Below are 27,702 nucleotides of genomic sequence, written 5' to 3'. Positions count from 1 at the left end.
CTGCTGTATGCTGCCATGAGCGGCTGGTGGCCAGCATGAGTGGCCGGCAGCCATCATGAGCGGCCGGCAGCCGGCGAGAGCTTCCATGAGCTGCTGTGAGGGGGTGGAACGCAAGACTCATAATACCAGCATGGACCAGGGACTGTGTCCTACACAGCTAGACTGAGAAACAACGGCTTGAACCAGAGTGGGGGGAAGGCAGAAAGAAGGGTGTAAAAAAAAAGTCCATTTGCCTTTACTGGTATCATGACTGATGTTGTGCAGAGGAGAAGGCTCAGCAAACTGCCAGAGGGCAGGAGAAGGCTCGGAGTAAGACAAAATTGTGGATCATTTGGAGTATGTGTAATCCACATAAGGACAATTCAAAGATTTTCATGGATGTCCTCTCACTTAACCTTCATTGATTCCTAATGAAGTTACACACACAGGGCAGTTCTTCCTCAGTTAACAGATGAAGCAAAGCCTGAGGTTAAGACTGCTAAGCCATAGGAAACCAACTAGTCACAGGATGGTGAGCCTCGTGTTCCCACACGTCAGCTTCAGAATTTCAAAGGTATCTCTAGCAGAGAAAGAGCTCTTCCTCTTTTAAGGATTAAAGATAAATGGCCAAACTTTCCTAATTCTTGGGTGGAACCTCTCAGTAAGAACAGTTCCTCCTAGGTTTTCCCAGAAAGGCTAGAGTAGGGCAATTACTCCACAAGCTCAAGCTTCATGATAAAGAGGTCTATAAGCTAGTACCTACATCCAATTCACCATGTATCATATGTAACAATTCAGGAAATTCTTCACGTGGAGTCCATGTACCAATGACAGGGGAAGTCCAGAAACTGTACTACTCATACACACATTTTCTTTATGAGCATTTTGCTAAGGAAAGGCTTTCATTAGCTTCTTCCAGGGCTTAGAACTTAAAAAGGCTAAGAACCACGATCCTTTAAGCCTGTACAAGCATTCTTTCTGGTTCACGGTTTGTGCCTTTAGAGGCACCTTTGCAGAATGAAACATTTCCATTCCTTCAAGTACCTGGTAGCTACAATGGGGTTCTATGAGGAAATCAAATGCCCAAGCCACGTGAATTAGACCTTATAACAGCACAGGCCTCAAACCCCATAAATAGGTCTGAGGGAAGTGATTAGCATTCACCTCCTTGGAGGGGGAAGCTGGGTGTAAAGCCAAGGGCACTCAGGTGCGCTTTAGTCCAGTCCCCAGCAGGCCACCAACCAGCTGTGCAACCTTGCACAAGTCGCGTACCCTCTCTGGGCTTCAGTGTCCACATCTACAAATTGGAAATTAAACCGCATGGTCTTTAAGGTCCTAACCAGCCACAAGCCTGGTACCAATGAGGCTTAGCCATTAAAGCAGCTTCCTGTGGGAGCGGTGCAGGGCTTTAACGGTCTCCCCTCCCCCGCTCAAGCCCGCGAAACTGTTCAACACGCCCCTCTAAGTGACTGCGCTTTCCCAACCGCAGCCCGAACACAGCTCCGCCCCCTCCTGGGGGCGTCCCATCGTGCCCCGCGCTGGGCTCCTAAAGCGGTGGGGCGCCTCCCGCCTTTCCGCGGCCCCGACCCCGAACTACTCTCCCCAATTCTCCCCGGTGCCCTATCCTATCAACGCTTAGTATCCCAACCAATCACGCAAGCCCGGAGTCTCGCCTTCGGTCCACTCTCTTCGCAGCGCTCAGCCGGTCTGAGCGCAAGGACCTTACCAGGCCAATCCAATCAGCAGCCGGCTCTCGCCTGCCCCACCCCAATCTCACTCCCCTCGGCCAATCCATGCGCCCCACTCCGGAGCCCGCCCAGCCAACCCGGGCCTTGAAACCAGCGGACGAATGGGTGCAGGGCAGCCCTGCAGCGCTGACCGCCTGGCCAATGGGAGATACCGCGTGGCCACGGCGGCAGCCAATCGATGTGGAGCGCGGTGCCGCCGCGGAGAGGTCCGGCCCGAATATCCCTCCGCCTTCCTCCCTCCCTCTCTCTCCCTCCCTGCGAGCCGCCGTTCACTTACCGCCTCCCTTCCTTCTTTCTCCCTCCGCCACCAGCGCACCAGCCGCGCTCTGAGCTGCCCCCGGGGTCCCTCCCCCGCCGCCAGAGGAGCAGCTGCCGCCGCCGCCAGCAGAAAATTGGGAGGGAGGAAGGAAGGAAAGGAGGAAGGAAGGGAAGCCGGAGCGACTACCAAGAGGGAGCCGGTGAATGGGCTGGTGGTGACCCCCGCCCCCCACCCCACCCTCCCTTCCCACCCGACCCCCAACCCCCATCCCCAGTTAGAGCCGCCGCCCGAGAGGCCGGGCCGACGTCTTAGGAGGAGTCGCCGCCGCCACCTCCGCCATGGAGCTGATCACCATCCTCGAGAAGACCGTGTCTCCCGGTAGGTCGCGGGGGCCGGGGGTCGGGCTGAGGTGATTGGGTGGGGGGGAAGGGAAGCCCTGGTTCCTCTGAGCCTGTCCCCTTTCCCACTTCTCCCCAGATCGGCTGGAACTGGAAGCGGCGCAGAAGTTCCTGGAACGTGCGGCCGTAGAGAACCTGGTGCGTGCCATCCCGCCGTCCCCCATCCCGCGGTCTCCCCATCCCCTGCGTGCGGGCCTTCCCGCCCTCCCGGAGGCCCAGGCCTCGGGAACCCACCCCGCCCCATCCCGTCCCCCTCCCCCCCACCCGGTCCAACCTAACCCCGCCATCGGGAAGCCGGTGGGTGTGTCCCGCCCCGGGCCCCTGCAGCTGGCCAATGGCGCGGCGCGCCGGGGTGACTGCTGTCCAATCGCCGCGCGGCCTGTGGGCGGCGGTGCAGCGGGAGGGAGAAAAAGGGAGGGAAGGGAAGTTAGGTTGCGCCGCGCTGCGTGTTCAGCAAGGGTGGGGGTGGGGGAGCCGGGCCTAGGGGCCATGTGGAAGCTCTGAGCCCAGCTGCCCTCCCTGTTCTGACTGGGGCCAGCTTCTCCTTCCTGTCCCGTGGCCCCTGTGATTTTCTCCACCTACTTATCAGAGTTCTACCCTTTCCTATCTTCCTTGGTCTCTGTTCATGGCCAGGCCTAGCACCCGAATGCCTCTTGACCCATTCCGACAATATTTCTCCTTTTCCTTCCTTTCCCGGGGTATTTTTTTCTTTCTTTTACTTGGATGAGTAAAGACTTAATCTATACCCACACAACAGGCTGAGCTCATCCTTGAGATCGGAACTGTTTCCAGATGAAATCACAGAGAAAACTTCCTCGTTTTAAATATTTTCAATTTAAGGGGTACAGAAAAAATGAAGCTAAGTCCACTAGAGACCGGACTTCTGCATAAAAATGTGGGATGGATTGGTTGAAATAATCTGTGTGCCAACAGTTTCTCTTTGGTGTTCCTCTCCTGTTGGGAGGATGGGGAGCAGAGGGAAGGGTGGATGATTCTTGACATCTTTAAAGGTAATACTTAGTAAGTCTAAATAACACTGTAACCAAATGTGTTTTTTTCGTGTGACCTAGGCAAATAAGAAAAAAAAAAGACAGCCTATTTTATACAAACTGTCTTTGAGTGATTCCCCCCCCCCCTTTATGTGCTAGGTTTTACTAAACTTTTTTTCTTTAATTTTCCATAGAAAGGATTTTTTCAACTGAAAATATTTCCATTTGGGGTATATTTCTGTTTCTGCTTTTGCTAATTTGCAAGAAGCCTTTTACCTTATTCCTAACATTACTTAGTGGTACATAATTGATAAAACTTTTAAGATTTATCTTCTGTGATTGCAGAACTTGTTAATGGTAAGGAACTATCTGCTTTTGGTTTTCCTGATAACTTCAGGAAAAGCTTTTAGACAGCTTTTTGCAAGGTAGAGGAGTGTGACATTTTTTAACAATGGGAGTAGTTTTGGGGATCTGCATTACAAAAGATTATGCTGTTTAGAAATCCACTATTTTTAGTGGACAACTCAAGTCCAAAATGTATAGGAGACTTGAGTGTTAACTGGTGGCTCTTAAGTATAAAACCATTTTCCTTGACATTTTTATCTTTCCAATTTTCCTGTTTCTAAATGTTTGCCAATTTTTTTCTTATGAATCTGCTTTTTTCATTGTTCACCTCTTGGCTGAACATTCAACTGAAATACAGAGGACTGGCCTCCTAAGTCTATATTTTAGATTTATAAGTATTTCCCTCTCATACAAGATTACCTGCTTTCATGAGATCAAAAGCCACCGAGTATCATTCCATTTGGACTGTTTTTTTAATTTAGAAAAATTTTTCTACCCAATTGTAACATAATTCATTCAACAAATATTTGTTGAGTACTGTTCTAGGGACATAGAAAAACCCTGTGACTACCAGATTGTCAAATTTGCTTTAATTCTAGGGGAGCTAATGTGAAGACTAGGGCACTAAGAATGATGATGGTAGGAAAACCTGTAACTGCTTGTTAAATGCTGGGGCTCCTTGAGTAGATGGATGACTTCTTCAATGTATTAAGTAACATTTTTATAGGAGTCTTAAGTTATTTTTGAGTTTTCTGAGTCATTATGATATATCCTAAAAAATTGAGGCTTTCTCAGTGTTTTTGGTGTTCCATAAGCTATTCTCAGTTGGTGAAATTCTCGAGATACTTTCATTCACGAATGCTGCTTCTTTTAACAGCCCACTTTCCTTGTGGAACTGTCCAGAGTGCTAGCAAATCCAGGAAACAGTCAGGTTGCCAGAGTTGCAGCTGGTCTACAAATCAAGAACTCTTTGACATCTAAAGATCCGGATATCAAGGCACAATATCAGCAGAGATGGCTTGCTATTGATGCTAATGCTCGACGGGAAGTCAAGAATTATGTAAGTAACTTTCCTCTCTTTGGTCATATAGCCTAAGGAACAAGAAAAATCTTTTGTCAGTTTTTTTGTCATTTGCACGGCATAGTTATAATAGATTGCTGGGACCAAAACTTCACTTGATAACAATTTTATTTGATTTAAATCTTTCTCAGTTTAGCTTGTCTTTTCCCATTAATGGATCAGAATTGTTTTCAGATAACCGAGGTAGACTGTAGTAGTTTGGGAAACTAATTCGATGCCAGAATTTGTAGAATGTCTGGAGAATTACAATAGTATACAAATTAACAGTTCCCAGAGTTGGGTTATAAGAATCACTTACAGAATTTGTTAATACGCATTTTCCAGCTCCCTCCAGAAATTCTGATTTGGAGTTTGAGGCTCAGGGATATTTTAAAAACTGTCTTCCCAAGTGATTCTCCTAACAGTCAGCCAGCACCCCCAACTCTTGTTGAGCTTCCGCTGTAGATGATTCTCATTGTTTGGTGGTTTAGGCATGGTCCTGTGTGTGGTCAGAAGGGGAATTAAATGATCTCTTGGGCTTTTCAAGCCTTAAGAGTTTGTGAAACAAGATTGGCGTTCATGGTGCTTTTATCTACATAGCAAATTATGAAAAACTTTCTTTAGAAACATCTGGCTGTTGATCAAGGCATTTAGAGTGGGCTGGTGAGTTTTGTGGAAGATTGAATGTCCCTTGTTGATCTGCATCATGGAGTTTCTGCGACTTTTTGTTGAATTAGAAATCCATAATTCTAACCAGCAAAATGCTCAAAATACATGGACCGATGTGCTTTGCTTTTTTTTTTAAATGAGATTCTTTAATGGCCTGTCTTACATGGATAAGGCACAAAGTGGGAGTAAGTCAAGCATCTGTGCAGTCATCATTGATCCTTGGTATTTGAGGGGAAACCAGTAGGGGATTCCTTGTATAATAGAACAGATAATGGTTATGCACATCATATTTGCTATTGCCTGATTCTGGTTGTGAACATTAGGTAAATTAGTGTCCCTTTAGGCAGTAACTTTTCCTTCTAGTTATGTACCTCCTCCAGTTTCCATGGAGGGGAGGTATCCATGATGGGGGGAACTAGGTTATGAAGGCAACTTATTTTCAATCTTCTTTGGAATACATAGAGCTATTTCTGTCTATATTCTGTTTGCCTATGTAGTAACATTGTAATCCTCCCTTCAGCAGTTTGATATAAATGAAGTTTTTTTCCATCAATCACTGCAAATCCTGCTGGTTATACTGTAGTGCCCAAAATGAGATGACATGATTAGAATTATAACTGACTTTTTTTTGGGGGGGGCACATCACTCTTAACATCAAAATTTTTCTAAAATTTGAATAAGAATTTGTATAGGCATTGTTGAGCCCTTGTGCATGAAGAAAAAATTAGCAGTTAGTTGGGCCTTTTTCCCATTTGTAGCACACCTAGTAATTAATACTTTCTCAGTGCTAGTGGTTATTTCTTTTTTGAAATCTGAGTCTTGGATTTAGAGCTAGTTTTTTATTTATTTCAGGTCATTGAGTATTATCATTAGGATCAGCCTTAATTTAAAAAAAATAACTTTCAGTACTTGTCAATTGTACATGTATAGCCCTTAAATCACCTCAAGTAATATTAATTAAGGGTCTTCCAGAAGCAATTCAAAGGAGGAAAGATAAAAGTAGATGGGATTCAGTACTCGCCACATATGTCCTAGGAGATGTGCAGTGTAGTATAAAGGCATCTTGGACTGTAATTCTTAGACGTGGGTAATACCTGTTCAGCCCCTGTCATTTTGGACAATTCATCTTGACCCTCCCCCCACTTTAGGCTTTTGACATACAGTTTTTATTAAAGTCCATTCTAGTTCTGGTAGCCCTAGAGAGCAAAACCTTCATTTAGAATCAGTCAGAACTGTTACTGGGTAGAGCTGTTGGGAGTGGGCGGGCCAAGATGATGATATTCTGTATAAGGGGGTAAGATGGGGAGTTCATTATTATTAGCTACAAAGCAGGATGCTAAGTGACCTGACCCAGTCAGCAGAGCTGGCCTGAATATCTGACAGCTACTCTTTGTTCTGTATTCATGCCAGGAACGGTTAACTGTTTGCCTTTTAAGTGGACTGGTGATTCTTAGTTCATTGATTGAATTAGCTGATCATGGTAATGATTAACCCTGGGTCCTTTGTGGCTTCATCCTTTATCTGTACTTGTGCCTTTACCCTTTACATAAATGTGTGTATGAATATCATTTCAAACAAGACATGTTTAATGATAAACGGATCTCGTTTTAATTGACATATCTGACTGGTCCTTGGTGTCTGTTGATGGTGGACAGAACAGTTCTCTGATTCTTGGACAAACAGAACAAATCTTTTCAGATTGGAAATTAAATAGGAATTAGTTCTTACATATTGGTAATATCAGTAACTTTTATCTGCATCTAGTGATATCACTTGACCAAGGCCTTTCTATGAAAGTCACCCAGAATGCTAAGTTGTCAATGACAGAAGGAAGATTTGTTCCACATTTCATGAGTGGGAAGGTCTCTTCCTTCAATCTACTGTGAATCAGACCCACTTGGATGTCCCAGAGGTGGCCTCATTCTAAAATCCACTTTTCTGTGCACAAAACATGGCTGTCAGCATCCTTCCATTATTATACACCAAGGAGCAGAGAAGGCGAATTTTGTCATCTCCTCCACATTTTAATTAATACTATCGCCCTTCTAACTGCTACTTTCCTACCTTGTGTTGAACATTGAAGTGAGTTGAGGTGTCTGGTTTTGAAAAGTTCCATTTGAAAGTAGGGGAAGATTGGTTTTGTTTCTGGGATCTGGGGCAAGGTTGATTGTTTTGGTGTTGGTATTGAGGCTGGCTCCTTTTCAGCAGTTGACCTATACTGCATATGACTTTTTCTACTTAACCTGTGTTATATAGAAAATTCAGAGACCGATATCAGAGGTGTTGTGGTAGGTAAAATGGGTTCAAATAGTATTAGAAATTGATATCTTTTATCTTGTTTTGTGTGTGTGTGTGTTCATGCAGGTTTTGCAGACTTTGGGCACAGAAACTTACCGACCTAGTTCCGCCTCGCAGTGTGTGGCTGGGATTGCTTGCGCAGAGATCCCAGTGAACCAATGGCCAGAACTCATTCCTCAGCTGGTGGCCAATGTCACAAACCCCAACAGCACAGAGCACATGAAAGAGTCAACATTGGAAGCTATTGGTTACATTTGCCAAGATATAGTAAGTGCTTCCTGATATTATCTAACATATGATTCCATCTAATTGTGGTCTGCATGGTATTAGGATTGTATTTACCAAACCAAGCCACCGCAGTGTGTTTTGAATATAGGATTGCTTTATTTGTTAGACTTCTATATTTGGATAGTTAACTTATTCTCTCACATTGCTAATCATGCCCTAAAATTAAGAAACTTGAGGATCACAAACTCAAAATGGAAAGCCATGTGTTTGGAGAGGCATAGATTCTAGATTTTTAAGGATACTCTCTAACCTTGGAGTACCCCTGACCTGATCCCCTTTCTCAAGATCCTCAGTGTACCATGGGTGCTGTTTCACATTTTCATTGACTTTTTTACAGAAACATTTTGCCAGCTCTTGCTGTAGTTGTTGGTTTAGCCACTAGAGCCACAACACAGTATGTTAAATGCACCCTTCCTAGGACTGTTGTTGTTGCTGAGGTTACCACTCTTGGTGTCTGTTTTGACACACAGACTTGAAGCAAAGAAGTCCATAGCACTTGACCTGGACTTGTACTCCCTAGATGTTCTGCCCAGGTGTTGATCACTGGCCCTTATGTTCTAAAGCTTTGCTTCAGTTGGTACACATGGCCTGGGAAAAAACACCAGGCTTCCATCTCCATTTGCACAGAAGGGGGGAAAAAAGCCAGCATTACCTCTTGCTCAGTCACTATGCTGAGAAGTCAGAGTTGAATTTGATGTATTTACCTTGTTTCAGTTCAATTTTGGACTCAGACCCTGGGATATCTTGCAGGTGGTTTGTCCCTAGATGGAAATGTGTGGGAAAAGACCACAGGAAGTCATGATCCTCACTCAAGTGGATTTTATACTTAAAAGGACTGCTGATTAGTCATGAGCTCATTATTATATTCACTGCACTTCTCTGCTCATTTCAGGACCCAGAGCAGCTACAGGATAAATCCAATGAGATTCTGACTGCCATAATCCAGGGGATGAGGAAAGAAGAACCTAGTAATAATGTGAAACTAGCAGCTACTAATGCACTCCTGAACTCATTGGAGTTCACCAAAGCAAACTTTGACAAAGAGGTAAGTGCCTATTGACAAAAAGGTGGTAGGTAGTAGGTTCAGGAGTGAGAATTAAAGGGTTTTGTTTTTTTTGTTTGTTTGTTTGTTTGTTTTTTAAGTTTATGATTTAGAAAGGACTATCTTGTTTAGAAAGGACTTCTTGTTTAGAAGTGTTTGATTCCATTCTAGTTAAGATTTGTGTGAGATTTAGCCCTGGAATAGGTGTTTGCCTTTTCTAATCAGGCTTTTGGGAATAATGTGAGCTAAATGATTTGTAAACTGAGGTTTTCCTTTTGCTACCCAAAGTGTGGGTATGCTTGTGGGGCTTTTTAAAAAAAAAGTTACAGAAATTGGGCTGTTTTCATATACCTCCTGAGGAAGTGCTTTTGAAAATTAATATAGAAACCGTTTGTTTTGCCTGACAGTATACCCCCCTTGTTACTTATTTTCAGTTGTTAAAATATATAGTAACAAAATTGCAACCAATCTTTGGAACTTTTTCATCTTGTGAAACTGAAACTCTATCCATTAAACAACACCCCATTTTCCCCTTCCCAATTCCTGGCAACAACCTTTCTGCTTCCTGTTTCTATGATTACTTTCTGTGTTTCTGTGATTATTCTAGATAGCTTATGTAAGTGGAATCAGTATTTGTCTTTTTGTGGCTGGCTTAATTCACTTAACGTAATGTCTTGGGTTCATGTATGTTGTAGCATGTGTCAGAATTTCCTTTTATAAGAGAGATTAATAATATCCCACTATGTATATACCACATTTTGTTTATCCATTTAGCTGTTAGTGGACATTTGGGTTGATTCCTTCCACCTTCTATCTATTATGAACAGTGCTGCTATGAACATGGGTGTATAAGTACATCTTTGAGACTGTGCTTTCAATTCTTTTGGATATACAGAGGATGCCAAAAAAATGTATACACATTTTAAGAAAGGAAAAAACTATTAAAATTGTAATACTCAATATATACCAATAACAAAAGATGAATACAAGTTATGTGTATACAGTTTTTTGGCACCTCCAGTATACTCAGAAGTGGAATTTCTGGATTATATATGATCTGAAAGTATTTTTTTTGTATATATGTTTGTTGACACTTTAGCTGGGCTTTTTGCTATTTCTTGGCCTTATAATGGACAAAGTAGGGTGGTCTAAGAAGCCAAAGCAAACTACAATTCTAATTGCTTAGAAAATGGGTTTCTTTTAGATTTCAAAAGACTTAGGACAGTAGCCAATAAAGTTAATTCTGTTCTCCTGTATCTTACCACACTAATGTTTTTGCTACCGCCCAGGAAACCAATTTTGTCTCTGAAATAAAGCAGATACTTTTATTTTTAATTCTCTTAAGTTTTAAATACAAAGAAAAAGATTTTTCTAATGTAGGTGGGGTTGTTTGTTTGTTTTAACTAACCATCTTTATTTAAACCCTGTTGCCTACATTTGCCTATCTACTTCCTCCCTAAAGTCTTGTAAGTGAAGGTCATTTTGGGAATTAAAAGATTAGGGACCTCCTTTGAAGGCAGGTCATATAGTAGACACTGGGGGCAAATGGTAGCACTTCATAGTGCCACGATTATGTCAAGGACAAGCTGCTTGATTGATTGGTCCAGGGTTATGTGGGTCCCTGAGGGAGGGAGGGAGTTTTCTTGAAGGGCTAGTCGAGCAGTCTTCATATGTATGGTTTATACTCTTCTAATTCTCTTATTTTTGCAGTCTGAAAGGCACTTTATTATGCAGGTGGTCTGTGAAGCCACACAGTGTCCAGATACGAGGGTAAGTATAAGGTCACTGAAAAATCTGTCTTCATCATTCATAGGAAATGCCAACTGTAGCATAGTACTGAAATGTTGGAAATCGTTAACTTCAGAAATTAGGTTTGACTAATAAGAATTTTCTCCAACAAATTGGAGAAGAGGGAAGAACAGGTATTAGAAAGTTAACATAGAGGAAAACTGCTGTCCTCTTTAAAAAGGTTTTAGGGAGAAATAGTTTTTGATAAGCCTTGCTACTTAATTGCCATAGTTTGTTATTCAAGTGATTCTTTTCCATTATAGTCATTGAAACAGTTTTGCTATTGCGGTAGCCTGAATCTTGACCCTTGAAACGTGGGAGTAACATCTGCTCTTGAGTGGTATTCGTTTTGTCCTGCCATGGCTTCCACAGGCACCTTTAATGAAAAAAAGAGAGAGAAGGAAAAGAAAAATAGGGATAGTGAAAAAATTGAAGGTAGAGATTGATTTTAGGGGTATGATAACTACCCAAATGTACCTTGCTTGACCCTTTAGGTTATTGACCCCTTTTGAGTGAAGTAGTTACTTTATCAAATTGCTTTGTTATTAAACTGAATGGTAAACCATTTAATCTGCCCTTTGCAAAAGGTACGAGTGGCTGCCTTACAGAATCTGGTGAAGATAATGTCCTTGTATTATCAGTACATGGAGACATATATGGGTCCCGCTCTTTTTGCAGTAAGTATTTCTACTTTATGTATTTGAACATGCAGCTAATTGCAAAGCCCATCATTCTTAGTTGCTGTTTTTGTCAGTCCTGTAATTTATTACTTAATATGATGAAAACAGGAAATTTCTTGAGTTCCAGTGTTAGGTTTCATATATTCATCAGTAGCGTGCCAAGAAAGAAAGCTTGTGCTATCTCTGTGCTGGTAAAAAGAGTGTATTTTAAAAATTTGTTTCCTCTTTCTACCTTTCAGATCTAGCTTTCATAAATCTACATTTTTTGAAACTTGAATGTCTGTGTTTAGAGGAAGGGTCTAACTTGAACCAGCACTTATTTGGGGCTTGGGGTGTCGTGTTTTTTTCTCAAGATCACAATTGAAGCAATGAAAAGTGACATTGATGAAGTGGCCCTACAAGGAATAGAATTCTGGTCCAATGTCTGTGATGAGGAAATGGATTTGGCCATTGAGGCTTCAGAGGTGAGCCTGGGAGAGTTGGTTTGAGGGGAGAGCTGTTCTGTGACTAGGCTTTGGGACATACCTCCTTTATGGATATTATCCTCCTCTGGGAAAGCTTTGTTCTGACTGGACTTACAGGGTGTCTCCATTTGTAGAGATTTTGATTAGCCCAAGCCCCTCATGAGGGAGCCGGATCAGTAATGTGGCATCTCATGTTTTCCCCAGTCAGGCATGATTCTTTGTAAATGTTGATATAAGCATTGTAAACACAAGGGGGCAGCAGGCAGTCATAGTTCAACGAGATGACATCTGGTTCTGAGTTATTTTCTTTTGGAATCCTAGTACAAGCATGGGATGTAAAATTGGTAGTTAACTAACTATGGTGAAGGAATAAGATATGTAGAAAGGGGTTGTTCTGCACTTTCAATCTTTAGATTCAAGCTTTGTTTCCAACCTTGACTGTCTTTACTTTAAAAGACACAATCTTATTTTTGGCATTCTTATGTAAACTTAGTACATCTCTTGATCCAAAGGTCACTTAGATAACAGCTTGTTAATATGAATTGAGCTTGTGAAAAAAAGTAATTCTTAAGGTTCCCTTGGTCCTTGAAGTCCTAAAAGAGTCTCATTGAAGTAGACCAAAAAATGAGCGCCTCCAAAGATCACAGTGAATGTCACCGTTTGTTCCATATATTTCTGTACAGACTCCTGGGCAGCTCTCATTTTATGCCCTTAGTATCGTAGCTTGTTTGCTGCTCTCCAGCATTTGCTTTGTGTTTGTCCCCAGGCAGCAGAACAAGGACGCCCCCCTGAGCACACCAGCAAGTTTTATGCTAAGGGAGCACTGCAGTACCTGGTTCCAATCCTCACGCAGACACTAACTAAACAGGTGAGTTACCTTCCAAGTCTAGCCAGGTAAGCTATGAAACCTTGTTAAGGGTTGGTTTGCTGGGGAACCATTTCCTTGAAGGAACTCAGCAAGTCTTCAATTAGTTGATGTTCTTTTATAGATGACTCGGGAACAGCTGAGCTGGATCTGTAAGATACTCTAGACTCTGAGTTGTTTGTGAAGGAGAACTGGGTCTGAACATTTCAGTCCTGTTCGGGAATGAGCTGCACACACTGCTGATTCCTGAGTGCTACATTGTTCAAACTAGCAGAAGAGACATGCGCAATAAAAGTTGCAGTAAGAGAGAAGTGCTGGTTTTAGGCCACTCAAATATTTGCTAATATCTGGGATCTTTTCATGAGTTCACGGTGTATGTATACTTTTAAAATACTGACGAGGTTGGATAAGAGTTATTCAGATCCTAATGGAATCCAACCCATGAAAGAAATCCCTGGTCCTTCATGATCATTAACATCAATGAATCAGATTCAGGACAAAAGTAACAAGACTTCATGAAGATGTGGGTCTGAGTAAATACAGAAATTGTTTTATAAGGAGTGTATCTTGATTGCCATTGTTCCTTTTGACTTCGTGCATTATAGTCTTCCTTGGTGTGTTTGGAAAGATTCTTTCTGGTGCATGTAAAATATTACCAAAGGGCTGGCAGTGCTCTGAAGCAGCCATGCTGTAACCTTGAGCACTGCAAAGTGTCTTTGGACGCAGGAATGTAATTTGTTTTTAGGAAAGTTTATGACTCTTTCAATATAGCAATCTCAAAAGATAAGTTGAGATTATCTTTTGGTTTGAAATGGACTTGGTGTTCCCTTCAGTTTTCATCTCATCTTTCAGTTTTACAGTTGCTATTTTTTTATCTTTTGACCTTAGTATCTTTGCTTTTGCATATGTTGGGTTGTGCTTTTCTCGTTTGGGTACAACTCATTCTTTAGGTATGTAATTATCTGAAACTACATCGGTATCCTGCATTAAATACTGTGTGTATGAGTGACCACAATAAGGAAAATTTACCTTGAATTCTAATTTTAGGGGAGCTCTGATTAGAATCGTTTGTTTAACTTTTGAAATGTTTGTTTAATTTTTGAAATTACTAGCACATCAGAAGCCTCCCTCATGTCTTCCTAGTCTATAACTCGATAGATTTTTTTTATTCGTTTTTGAACTTATAGCTAGAATTATACAGCATATACACTTTTGTTCTGCCTTTATTGTGTATGTCCAGATCATCCTTATTGCATGCAGTTGAAATTTGTTCATCTCATTGTAGAGTACTGGAGAGGGCTCTTCCTTCCATCTGCATCCTTTTTAACAGAGGCTGTACTGTGATATATCTTTTGAAAGAGATTAAAATATAAAGATTTCATGTTTTACTTACATCCCCAAAGTTTAAGTTCTAATTACATTTGTGAATAGTTAGAACACTTTTTTGAATTAAAGTGATTCTTTGAACGAAAAGAAAACTAGTGCCACATGCTTCCTCCAGGATGAAAATGATGACGACGATGACTGGAACCCCTGCAAAGCAGCAGGGGTGTGCCTCATGCTTCTAGCCACCTGCTGTGAAGATGACATTGTCCCGCACGTCCTCCCCTTCATTAAAGAACACATCAAGAACCCTGATTGGCGGTACCGGGATGCGGCAGTGATGGCTTTTGGCTGTATCTTGGAAGGACCAGAGCCCAATCAACTCAAACCACTAGTTATACAGGTGAAACTGAGGGAGTTTGAGGGTGGAAAGACATTTGTTTGTTAAAGCTTTTTGTTTGAAAGTGCTTTTATTTTTAAAACAAGCTGTAAGTTATCCACAAAGGTTATTTCTAGATAGCTATTTGCTGCCAACGAATGGTAAATTAACTTTTTAATTACAAAAGTCGCATAGGACTTTTGAAAATTGCAAAAAAGGCCCCAAAAAGTCACCTATAATCCCATTGCCTGGTGCTAACACTAACTCTTGGGATTTATTCTTGCAGCCTTTTTCTGTGTGTGCATATGTGCAACAGGGTGGAGATCTTACTGTGCACCAGCTCACAGTGGCCCATGCGGGGATCGAACCGGCAACCTTAGTGCTACAAGCACCACACTAACCAACTGAGCTAACTGGCCACCCCCTAACTTGTTTTTTCACTTACACTGTATCATAAGCATTTCCTTATTATTTTTAGTGATGTGATTATTCTGTCCCTAGGACAAAAATGATACCTAATGAAAAATCTTACGGAAATACTGTACTTATTTTGCTATTAAAAATGACAGGAGTTGTTAAAACAGAGTTTAGTACATAACTCAACCTTTTAAGATATAACCGGATGCCATCACAGCTGCCTCCTGGGATCTCTAAGTATAGTAAAGACTGCTTGCTGAAAGCATTCATATCAAACTCTTAATAAAACTACATTGGGGTTTGGTGAAGAGAGGAGGACTTTTAGCAAAACCATCTTGATGCTTTGAGATAAAACCTAACCACTAGAAATTCCTCTTCTGAGGTATTGATCTTTGCTTTGCTAATACCTTGTTGTATTTTCAGGCTATGCCCACCCTAATAGAATTAATGAAAGACCCCAGTGTAGTTGTTCGAGATACAACTGCATGGACTGTGGGCAGAATTTGTGAACTCCTCCCGGAAGCGGCCATCAATGATGTCTACTTGACTCCCTTGCTGCAGTGTCTGATTGAGGGCCTCAGTGCTGAACCCAGAGTGGCTTCAAATGTGTGCTGGGTAAGGGGTTTTCTTCCTGGTGAGATAAGGATCTTGCTGAGCCATGCGCAAGGAAGTTGGAGATGTGGGAGAGAAATGGGTCTGCCTCACTGGAAGGCTTTTTTTTCTGAATAGCATCTCCTTTCTAATTTCTTCAATTAAAATGTGGGGGTGATGTCAATTGCATGAGCCAGTGGGAGCTGTTGACTCATGGTGACTGGTTTCTGAACCATTTAGAACAGTCATGCTAACCCAGGGGAAAATGGTCTAGACTCAGTTTTCTTTCTTCAGTTGCTTGGGGACAAGAAATTTTGATTAAGGTAGAGAGTTGCTGGCAACAACAAGTACCATTGTTGAGAAGGGGGCAGGCGGGAAGGCAGGTAGGTGGTCGTAAGTGCTGCGTCAGTATAGCCTGGATATAGTGCATTAGGGACATTTGGGGGTGGGGGAGGAAGCTCAAATAAGGGAGGAGTGGGGCTAAAAGCCTCTCTGTGATTAGAAAGAGAAGTGAAGTAGCAGACATTTGTGGTAGGTGAAAGTACTCTGCTACTTAGAGAGTTGTGAGCAGATTTTTGGGCAGGATGAACAAAATACAAATTACTTAATTTTAAGGATACCTATAAAATTTGAAGTTGTCTTGATGACGTTGAGAATTTGCTAGCATTGATTTGTTCTATCAGTTGGAAAGGAACACTGCCTAAGGTATCCTAAGAAAAAATGAGGTAGTCCTTGGTTGGGGTTCTTTTCAGCACTAATATTAACTCTCTGGGTTTAAGGCTTTCTCTAGTCTGGCTGAAGCTGCTTATGAAGCTGCAGACGTGGCTGATGATCAGGAAGAACCAGCTACCTATTGCTTGTCTTCTTCTTTTGAACTCATAGTTCAGAAGCTCCTGGAGACCACAGACAGGTAAATGATACCACATAGAAATGGGCGGTATTTTTGCATCCAACTCCTTCTGCCTCTTCTGTGTGGGGGCTATCTAACCTACCATAGAAACGTTGTAACAGGAGGAATTAATCTTATAGTAGATTCTTTGTTTTAAAAAGAGAGAAATGTAGATTAGAATTGTTCAGCTTACAATTAAAATTAGAAAATGGTCTGATTTCTCTACTTACAGGGAGTAATTGACCAAGAGAGTCCATTGATTTTTGCAGTGTCTCTAGTTAACAGGAATATTTGATTATGGTATAAGAGAAATAGCGCTTGTAATGAATTTAGTTGTCACATGAGATCATTAACTGCCATTTATGATATTGGAAGAAGAACTTGGCATTAAATACAGTTGTTTTGTAAATGAGCTTTGAAGTTTAGTTTTAAGGGGTTATAAGTTGGGGACAGCCTTGAATTATTTTGGTTTTGTGTGAGCTATACGTAAAGCCATGCTCAAAAGAACCTTTAAAGAAGAAGGTTGGGTATAAATTCTTCCAAGCTTACCTAGTTCATTTCCACTTCTCTGTTTACGATTGTGTATGTAAAGGCATCTGTTCCAGATGAAGGAAATTGGGGTATCTTTTTCTTAATTATTCAGGCAACCTTTTCAGTTGTCCACCTGTGTTCTTCATCATTTTAATCTAATTTTTCCATATAATTTTAGCCCATTTCCAAAAGGGCCATTCTAAAGTTTAACCAGATTTGGAGACCATATGAAAAAAGCCATTGGCTCAAAGGTTGAAAATTTAGTTCCTGGTTTTATTGTGTTGCCAAACTCAAACCAGGTCTGCAACCATTTTAGTTTCTGGGTTCTTATTTTTGGTGAGAGAATGTTTACATTATAACACCTTTGTCCTCTCTCAGATGGGACTTTAAGATTTTTGCTATGTGTGCCTTATAGACCTGATGGACACCAGAACAACCTGAGGAGTTCTGCATATGAATCTCTGATGGAAATTGTAAAAAACAGTGCCAAGGATTGTTACCCTGCGGTTCAGAAAACTACCCTAGTCATCATGGAACGACTTCAGCAAGTTCTTCAGATGGAGGTGAGAATTAGAGCGTTTCTGGCTGTATTGGTGGGCAGCATGCAGTACTTCTATCGCTCTATTTTCAAGGCGAGTCTCTTTGGTGTTTATATATTTTCTCAGAAAGATACAAGGCTTATACAAAAAAAAATGTTGCAACTTAAAGTTTGCGTTGCTTGTCAGTTTACCCATACATTTGTTACACTATATATGTAAAAGTTTTTTATTTACTTTCCTACATTAGCATCTGTAAAGATTATTTAATAGTCCTGGCAAACCCAGCAAAAATGGAAGCATTGAAACAGTGTAGAGCCCTTTTAGAAGGTGTTTATTTAGAACATGATCTTCTTTTCTTTGTAGTCACATATCCAGAGCACATCGGACAGGATCCAGTTCAATGACCTTCAGTCTTTACTCTGCGCAACTCTTCAGGTATGATGGTGCCGTGTCACTTAATAGCTCCAGAGGAAAGAATCGTATCCCAGGATGACAAGTTCATGTACACACAGAATTCTGAAATGGTGTAGATGATGCTGATCAGAAGCTCTTCTCAAAAGGCCTTGGTCTGGTCTGTGATTGGTTGGGAGAGTAATTTCCCGTTTTCCTTTCTTCTCTGCCCATAAAGATGAAATTTGTCTTGCACAGTGTAGGGAAGGAAACTGTTTGGTTTGTGGCGGTCCTCCCAGCTGTACTACTGTTTTATGTTGGCAACCTTTAGTCTTTGGTTTTCATTGGGTTGTCCAGGTATAACCCATTCAGATTTGGTTTCCAGCTGTTGTTCACTCTACTAAAAATACAGCTTTGAGTTTTACCATCATTTTTGAAAAAACAGTTACTATTGGCCACTTTGCTATACTGGACATCATTTATAGTGCCTAGTCTTCATAGTAGACTTTCTCAGAGGCTGGGATAGTTAAAATGTCACTCCTCACTCATGAGTCATGCAGTGGCTGAGGAGTATCTTCTTTTTTACCAAAGAACAGGGAAATCCTGGAACTTGTCTAAGGCTTTGGTAGGTACTAGATTTTATTTAGTATTGAGTAATGCTAACTAGGTCATCTTACCTGTGAACTCCCTTCTCTTTAGCATTCCAAAATTAATTTTTAAAAACACAATTGTTAAGAATGTTTCCTTATTCATCAGACAAATACAGAAATGATCCAGTAACATTAATTGAAACACAGGGTAAAGAGGGAAGTTTAAGGAATATTGAATTAGAAAGGTCAGATTAACTTCATTTTATCAACTTATTTTTTTATTTCATTTTTTTTAGATTTTATTGGGGAAGGGGAGTAGGACTTTATTGGGGAACAGTGTGTACTTCCAGGACCTTTTCCCAAGTCAAGTTGTTGTTCTTTCAGTCTTAGTTGTGGAGGGCGCAGCTCAGCTCCAGGTCTAGTTGCCTTTGCTAGTTGCAGGGGGCGCAGCCCACCATCCTCTGTGGGAGTCGAACCAGCAACCTTATGGTTGAGAGGATGCGCTCCAACCAACTGAGCCATCTGGGAGCTCAGTGGCAGCTCAGCTCAAGATGCCGTGTTCAATCTTTAGCTGCAGGGGGCGCTGCCCACCATCCCTTCCAGGACCTGAGGAATCGAACTGGCAACCTTGTGGTTGAGAGCCTGTGCTCCAACCAACTGAGCCATCTGGGAGCTCAGCCACAGCTCAGCTCAAGGTGCCGTGTTCAATCTTATTTGAGGGGGCGGAGCCCACCATCCCTTGTGGGACTTGAGGAGTTGAACTGGCAACCTTGTGGTTGAGAGCCCACTGGCCCCTGTGAGAATCGAACCGGCAGCCTTCAGAGTTAGGCACATGGAGCTCTAACCGCCCGAGCCACCGGGCCAGCCCATCTTCTCATTTTCTTGACATCGACTTTCTCAGAGCAGAAGTTTTTAATTTTAATGAAGTCCAGATTATCTGTTTTTGTTTTTTTCGTTGATCATGCCTACGGTGTTATAACTACCACCTGAGCCACCGGGCCAGCCCCAAGACTTATTTCTTGACCACCATCTGTAAATGAGTTAGGATATAGAAAGGGTTTTTTATTTGTTGGTTTGTTTGTTGTTCTGTTTTTCAATGAGTAAGAACTCTAATATCACAAGTCCTTTAAAGCTGAAATAATAAGACTGGAATATGGAGGCTGCTTGTCAAGACGGGTTTGTCAGACATAAGTGAAATGCAGAGGAGATGAATTTATGCACTATGAAAGATTGTCTCGTGTTTGTTCTGAATTGGGAAATAGAAGGGATATTAAAATGTATTTTTTGTTACAAATGATTTACACTGTCAAAGCTTTTGAACATAAAAAGTATGTTTGGCCTTTCCAAAAAAAAAAAAAATTCAAGGGATTTCATTGCTTTAAAAAAATAAAAAGGTATAATGTTCTGATTGGAGGGTTTGGAATCAACAGATCCTGAACCCTTGTCTTGTACGTTTGTACATTTTATAGAATGTTCTCCGGAAAGTACAACATCAAGATGCTTTGCAGATCTCTGATGTCGTCATGGCCTCCCTCTTAAGGATGTTCCAAAGCACAGCTGGGTCTGGGGGAGTGCAAGAGGATGCCCTAATGGCAGTTAGCACATTGGTGGAAGGTTGGTGAGCCAAAATTGGGCAGGGAATGTCTTTAGAATGCAAGAGTTGCAATGGCCATGAAGAATTTTTGACTGCAGAAAGCTAGTCCTATTCTCTCATTTACTGGAGCACGAGTCAGTTCAAAGTTGGATTGAACATAAGTGTGAATTTGTGTATAACTGCCTTGCCATTCTTTAAAGTAAGTGGGGAGCCAGTTTATAACTCAGATTGGCAACCTTTGGTGGGGGGAGAAACTGTTACCTACCTCATGTTTATCAGGTTTCTTTTTCCTCTGAAAGTCTACTTTGCTTTATTGAGGTTGGGCTACTACCAAGGATGGAGGAAGCAAAGGTTTCTATTTTCTTTCCTGGCACTTTGGTACCTCCTGGGTTGGGTTGTAATACATTGGACTCCGGTTGACACATGGTGCCTGCCTGGGATAGAATGAAACATTGAGGTGTAGGGATTCATTTTTTTCTGGTTGTTACATGTCTGACTATGCAGAATTACTTTGGGAAGTCATGTCTGACTTAAGACTCTTTGAAAGGTCATTAAAAGCACATTAAAGAGCACTTTAGAAACCTGGAATGCTTTTTCAGGGGTGGCCTGTAAGGTGTATTACTAAGGCCATTATCTGAGGACCATTCCCTTGAGGACAGACCTATTTCTGGCAACATGTGACCACCCTGATAGGGCACAGCAGTTCATTTTGGCTTCTGGAGTGGCTGCTTTGGATATGAAGCCCAGTGCGTTTCCTGACTGGCTTAAGTAAGTCCTTGATGGAATTATCTAGGGGCCCTGTTTTAAAGCTGGCTTCCAAAGAGGACATGTTATAATCAGATGAAGATGAGGTAGACAAGAGGCAGTATTGCTAGCTCAGCCAATTCAAATTAACCTTGGCATTCATTGAGGGCTATACCACTTGTTGTGTGAGCCAGAATGAACCACTCTGGAGATGTGACATTGTCTTCAGGGCATAAGGGTTAGGCCCTTCCAACAGTTATGAATTTGGCTCATCCAAGGCAGCACTTAACATCTTCATGATAGATTCAGTAATTAATGTGCTCCATCCAACCTGTTGAGTGAAGTGAGTACATTTTGGGACAGCTAGGATGGTTATTTTTGCTCACTTCTGTGATACCCTGTGGTGATAATAGTTTTGTTTCTTTACAGTGTTGGGTGGTGAATTCCTAAAATACATGGAGGCCTTTAAACCCTTCTTGGGCATTGGACTGAAAAATTATGCTGAGTACCAGGTAGGCTCTGCATTTCAAAATGAAGTTGACCCTTGAACAACATGGGTTTTAACTGCGGCTGCCCTTGGCAGAAGTTTTTCAATAAATATATTGGAAAATTTCTTGAGATTTGCAACAATTTGAAAAAACTTGCAGGTGAAAAATGTAGCCTAGAAATATTAATTTAAGACAAAGTTAAGTGTGTCATGAGTACATAAAATATGTAAGTCATTTACTACCATAAAATATACGCAAATCTATTTATAAAAAGTTAAAATGTATCATACACACACATACTTATAGATCATATGCATTGCACCATTCACATTGGAGAGAAATGTAAAGAAACATAAAGATGCAGTATTAAATTCATAACTGCATGAAATTAACTGAAGCACACCCTGTACTACTGTAATAATTTCGTAGCCACCTCCTGTTGCCATTGCAGTGGTCTCAAGTGTTGGCGAAAAAGTTATATGTGGATTTTCGACTGATAAGGGTTGGCACCGCAACCCCGCATCGTTCAAGGGTCAACTATAATACATTTATCTTCTCATTTATACCTGATATTCATTGTGGTATAAAGTCACTTTCCTGCAGCCCAGGTAGTTCTTCCCTGGTTTTGAGCTTTTATTTATTACCCTGAATTTGTGAACTAGAAGCAGTCAGTGAGAAACAGGTTAGTAGATGCTCCAGAGCAGAGTAGCACCCTGAAGGCATGGCCTTTTTTTTTTTTTTTTTTTTTTACCACCTATCTCAGCCACTACCAGTCCCTGGTGAATATTGTCTTTTTTGTCCTTTCCTAATATCTCTGATAGTATGGTTCTCTTCCTGCCGTATTGGTTGTTAAAATAAACAAATCTCAGAGAGTTAAGATGTTTTTTCATTGTCTCTAAGTTCTAGTGATAAAGGACCAGCAGCTAGGTAAAAATAATGCCTGCGCCTGCAGGCAGCCTTTTCTATTTAAGAGATCATTTCCTTGATACTTCGCAGGTTTGTTTGGCAGCTGTGGGCCTAGTAGGAGACTTATGCCGTGCCCTGCAATCCAACATCTTACCTTTCTGTGATGAGGTGATGCAGCTCCTCCTGGAGAACTTGGGGGTGAGTGTCTACACACACAATCTAGTTTACCAGTATTTGAAGAAATCATCGGTTGGAAAGATGGTTAAACATCAAGATCCGTGACAGGGAGCTTTAAGTTCCCAGGATGTTGGCTGTGGGCTTACGAAGAAGGGATTTGTTCGTTTTCACAAGACAATTCTAAAGTAAGATTATAAAGTTAAAGGAATGCATGCTCAACGCACGGAACTTGGGGAGGAAAAACCAATAAAATGCAAAGGAAAAATAAATACATAATCCTTAAATACAGAGATAACCACTGTTAGTTTTTGTGTATGTCCTTAAGGTCTATACCCAGCATATTAGTAGTTGCTTATTGTTTAAAAAAAAAAAAAATGTTTGGAGTATTTGGACAGAACAAATTTTGACTTTTGTTAATAATTGGCTTTTCTTATTTTTTCTTTGTCAGAATGAAAATGTCCACAGGTCTGTGAAGCCACAGATTCTGTCTGTGTTTGGTGATATTGCCCTTGCTATTGGTGGAGAGTTTAAAAAATACCTAGAGGTTGTACTGAATACTCTTCAGCAGGCCTCCCAAGCACAGGTGGATAAGGTAAGCTTAAAGCTATCTTTCAGTCTAGCCCTGACTGGAGGAGTGGGACTTGTGACAAACATACAACTAAAGGTGACAGTATGATGGAGACTATATTTTTTGTCTCTTACAGTCAGACTATGACATGGTGGATTATCTGAATGAGCTAAGGGAAGGCTGCTTGGAAGCCTATACCGGAATTGTCCAGGGATTGAAGGGAGACCAGGAGAACGTACACCGTTGAGTATAACACCCAATTGATTTAGTCCATTGTGCACTTAGTGAAATGGGCTGTGTCTTTCATTCTGTAGCTTGCTTGCAAACTAGCACCTATTGCTTAAAGAAAGGGGAGGAGGAGGAATAGTCTGCTAATGAAGAGAGAAGCTTTGGGGATGATACAGACTTACTGTTTCTCCTCCCCCTTCCTTTGCTACTTTATCTCTCATTTCTTGAGCATTGCAAGGGATGGGATATAGCAAGGCCGTTGATGCGGTTTGCGTCTGCACCAACCATGACAGTGGCAGTTGTTGACCACCCCTACTCTCCCTACTCCCCCCCCCACATTGTGCAACTAATTGAAGGATTGGGGGATCACATTTCCTCTCACCTGATGTTTCAGTTATTGACTGGGAAATATTTGTACTTTATCCCTTTGATATCACAGCCTCAGGAAAGTTTCCATTTGTTCCTTCTATGTTACATCTGCTTATAAGAAGAGGAATAGCTGCCTCTTGTGTTGACTTGAGAAATGATATCTCAATCTGAGCAAGAATAATTTGGTATAACTCTGTCCAGCTCCTTTCTCAGCCTGACACCTGCCTCATGGGGTAGACAATTTGGAACTTTTGAAATGGGGTGTAGTCCTGCCACATGTGGGACAAGTTCATCAGACCTTCTCTTTCTTTTATAGCGGATGTGATGCTGGTACAACCCAGAGTAGAATTTATTCTGTCTTTCATTGACCACATTGCTGGAGATGAGGATCATACAGATGGAGTAGTAGCTTGTGCTGCTGGACTGATAGGGTAGGTTATACCCTGCTTCCAATAGCTGAATAGAACTTCTCGTGGAAAGTGAAAAGATGTATAATAAAGAATTTTTTAGAGTAGCCTGAATAATAGAACCCATGGGTGTCCTATTTTGAGTTCTCACAAATATTTCATTCAAGACTATCTCTAGCCTGATTCCAGGCCCTCCAGATTTCTAATTTCTTCCACTAAACTCTTTATGAAGTGAGTTCTCAGGGGTATAGAAGCAGCGTCAGGTCTGTGTCCATCCTGTATTCTGATGTTGGTCAACAAATTGCCTGTTTAGCCTTCTCCACTGAAGGTTTTTGAGGCATCATTAGAAGAAAGAACATTGGTCTTGAGCTCGAAGACCAACGTTATGGTTCTAATTTTACCGTGAATTAGCTATGGAATTACTTAGGTAAGTCATTCTGCTTCTTTAGACTTCATTTTTTTCCATCTGTTGAGGTCAAGTGTTAATTTTAGAGATAAGTACCTAAAATTTTCTTTCAGTCTTTAAAAGGTGATACTAAGAAACCGATAGGTAGCTTAGCACTGGTTTGGAAGGCTCAGTACATGGTACAGAGACAGGGGCTCATTTTCAGATGTGTTTGTTTTGCACAGGGACTTGTGTACAGCATTTGGGAAGGATGTACTGAAATTAGTAGAAGCTAGGCCAATGATCCATGAACTGTTAACTGAAGGACGGAGATCGAAGACTAACAAAGCAAAAACCCTTGCTACATGGGCAACAAAAGAACTGAGGAAACTGAAGAACCAAGCTTGGTAAGAGCTTGTCTCTACTACCTTCTTTCTTCTACTTTCTTGGGAAGGAGGGGCGTTTTATTTAGACTTTTCTGACAAGGGCTGCCTGTTGGTATTTTGTTTTGTATTCTTTCCCATATAAGTGTTTTTGAGCCAGGTCGTTGTTCCTAAGACTCGTACTAGTGGAAGGGTCAGGCGACCTCAGTCTTGCATGATGTAGAACAACTTCTATAACTAGAATTCAGTGGAGATTCCCCCCATCATTTTGGTCCCTAATAAAGTCATTGGGTAATGGCATTTTCTCATAATTTTCCACTTTTTTCCCCCCCTTCCGCCTCCCCCCAACTCCGGTTTAAGCTGTTGTTTCTCAGTCTAGTGTAGGACACAGCTCCCGGGCTCCTGCTGGTATTATGAGCCTTGCACTCCCCGCTGGCTGAGACAGTCAGTCGCCAGTCATGGGTCAGCCGCTCACGGCAGCTCTCGCTGGCTGCCGGCCACTCACGATGGCTGCCAGCCACTCAGTGCTGGCTACCTGTCACTCATGGCAGCACACAGCAGCCCATGGCCACTCACGCTAGATGCCAGCTGCTCCTGGCAGCACACGTTAGCCCACGGCAGCACAGCAACCCACACCGATCTCCAGCTGCTCACAGCAGCCTAACTCCAGGGAGAGCCGTTGTTCACAATCTTAGCTGTAGAGGGTGCAGCTCACTGGCCCATGTGGGAATCGAACCAGCAACCTTGGCGCTCCAACCACCTGAGCCACCAGGACGACCCCTATTTTCCACTTTCTATTCCCTTCTCCATGCCCTGTTTTCTTGTGCTTTTAGACATTGCATTAGCTCTACAGAAGATATCCAAAGTCAGAGTTGTCTGATCCCTGCTTGGAAATGTAGTTTTAATTTCTTCTCACATACTCAATTATCTTACTTCACAGATCTCAGTAAAATTGGCTATTTTGAGTTTTATTTTTTAACTTAGCCTCTCACCCTCTGATGTAGGTGCTAATGAGAGCAGGTAGATGGCACTTAGGAAGAGAAGAAACATAATCAGTCCTTGAGCTGAAAAATTCAGTTCAGGCCTATGAACACTTAATTGTAGGAATCAGAGGTGTTTGGCTCTACTGACTATATGTGAGCTCAGAGATTGACCTTTTTTCTGTCTGTTTTTAGATCTGTTACCATTGGGATGATAACCTGAGACCCCCACTGGAAATCTCCAATCTTTTGAAAAACCCGGAAGTGAGGAGTGTGCACGGATGCTGAATGTTTGGGAATGAGAGGATGAGTGAGTGAGGCTTGAAAACACACCACATTGAAAATCCTGCCACAGCAGCAGCCGCAGCCGCCAACAGCAGCGCTGTTAGTGAGCTAAGTAAGCACTGACTTCGTAGAAAACCATAACGTCGGCCATCTTGGAAAAGAAAAATGATGGATTTACTTGCTTAAAAAAAGAAAGCTATCGCTTCCCAGGAGAGGCTAGGACTAGCTTTTCTGTCTTTTGGCCGGTGTCAAGTGGGATGACTAGTTTGGGAGAGGAGGAGGGACTGACTGGGTTCAGCTGTGGTGCTTTGTTGTAAAAGGCAGCCTGGCCTTTGCTACTGATACGAAAGAAGGAGCCTGGGTCTCAAGCCCACCTTTGGTGTACCTTAGCCACGCGGTACTGTATGCGGTACTGTATGCGTGCCGGCTAAAAGGAGGGTGAGGGATTCTTTACAGTCTGAGAATGAGTGTGTGTGAGTGAGGCGGTATCCACATTCTCAACTTCAAGTCACTGCAGTTTCTTTTTCCCAGAAAAAGCGAGGGTTAGACATTGCATTTCATAAAACTAACTGAAGTACCGAAGTTCTGTCTACTGATGCAGCACAAGAGATGTAAAAAAAAAAAAAAGAAAAAAAAAGGAAAGACGTTCTTTAGGTTGTTTTGTTTTGTTTTGTTTTAATTATCTTCTAGGGAAAACACTGACGAATGTTCAGAGCTCCCATCCTGATCTTTTCATCAAGGCGCCTTTCCTAATAATATGGTTCAACTGTGAATGTAGAAGTGGGGGGGAGGGGGGAGAAAAAGAAAACTCTGGAGTTAGAGCATATAGAAAAAATACAGTTGTTACAAGTAAAGAATGCAAACTGAAAACAAGAAAGCCACAACCCAAACCAAAATTTAAACGCTCAGAATTGGCAGCATAAAACTTTTCTGACATGTATCGTGGCAGTCTGGACACCCCCAGAAAATTGTGCCAAAGAGTTTAGAAAACAAATATACAGTAAAAGTAAACATACACACAGAACAAACTTCAGGTAACTATTTTGGATTACAAACAAGAATAAATTTAATGTTTAAACAATCTGATAAAATAACCATTTGGAAACTGCTTGGCCTTCTGTTCTCTTTTATTTGATTGACTACAATGTGGTATTGGTCTCTTGCTGCACTTCAAAACCAACCAACAAAACAAATATATATATAGACTAGAACTCTTATGATGAAAGTGGCACTTGAAAAAGGTTATATTTTTCCACTGAAGTTGATGATTAATAAAATGGTGTCAAACATTCCTCTGGTCACACTCTTTAATATTTTTTTAAAAGTGTGATGTGCTGTGATAACCATAAATCAGACTTAACTAATTTCCCTTTTACGAGGGAACAGGGCACCCTGAATTTGGGTTTCAGAATCTTTCAGCAATAAGGAGGGATGTCAGTAAGCTTTGATTCTCTTGGTTTTGCAGTTATTAGGAGTCTTTGCTGGCATTTTGAATATGCTGCTTTCAAAAACACCAAGGAAGATTTTTTAAATGCTTCCTGGTATTTGGAGGATTAAAAAACAAGACCTTATATTCCCACTTTCATTTCCATTCTAGCAAAAAAAAAAAAAATGAACTTAAGTTTTTCTCTTTGCCATTTTCCCCTCCCTGTCCAAACAGCCTTCCA

General features: G+C 41.6%; 1 protein-coding gene across 1 annotated transcript; it reads left to right on the top strand.

Annotated features, from left to right (window-relative positions):
* The first annotated feature begins 2,013 nt into the window (after positions 1–2,013).
* KPNB1 (karyopherin subunit beta 1) lies at positions 2,014–27,143 on the top strand. The gene is made up of 22 exons (XM_074320754.2): positions 2,014–2,364; positions 2,464–2,522; positions 4,596–4,778; positions 7,812–8,012; positions 8,926–9,078; positions 10,786–10,845; positions 11,451–11,540; positions 11,897–12,007; positions 12,774–12,875; positions 14,374–14,598; positions 15,415–15,606; positions 16,362–16,492; positions 17,418–17,565; positions 17,905–17,976; positions 19,991–20,135; positions 21,289–21,371; positions 22,344–22,451; positions 22,879–23,022; positions 23,135–23,240; positions 23,912–24,026; positions 24,633–24,794; positions 25,946–27,143. Coding segments are annotated over exons 1-22 (2,631 nt in total). The 5' UTR covers positions 2,014–2,324; the 3' UTR covers positions 25,947–27,143.
* The last annotated feature ends 559 nt before the right edge of the window (positions 27,144–27,702 follow it).

Source organism: Rhinolophus sinicus, chromosome 12 (genome assembly GCF_057876585.1).
Source record: "Rhinolophus sinicus isolate RSI-liver-muscle chromosome 12, RSI-T2T, whole genome shotgun sequence".
NCBI classification, from domain to species: Eukaryota; Metazoa; Chordata; class Mammalia; order Chiroptera; family Rhinolophidae; genus Rhinolophus; species Rhinolophus sinicus.
This window is presented reverse-complemented; position numbering and strand designations above follow the sequence as displayed.

Excerpts from the sequence above, each read along its gene's own strand:
- KPNB1 (XM_074320754.2), top strand. The coding sequence starts at position 2,325 with ATGGAGCTGATCACCATCCTCGAGAAGACCGTGTCTCCCG. Across the intron at positions 2,365-2,463 it reads CGAGAAGACCGTGTCTCCCG|ATCGGCTGGAACTGGAAGCG; the intron begins GTAGGTCGCGGG and ends ACTTCTCCCCAG. Across the intron at positions 22,452-22,878 it reads TCCTCCTGGAGAACTTGGGG|AATGAAAATGTCCACAGGTC; the intron begins GTGAGTGTCTAC and ends TTTCTTTGTCAG.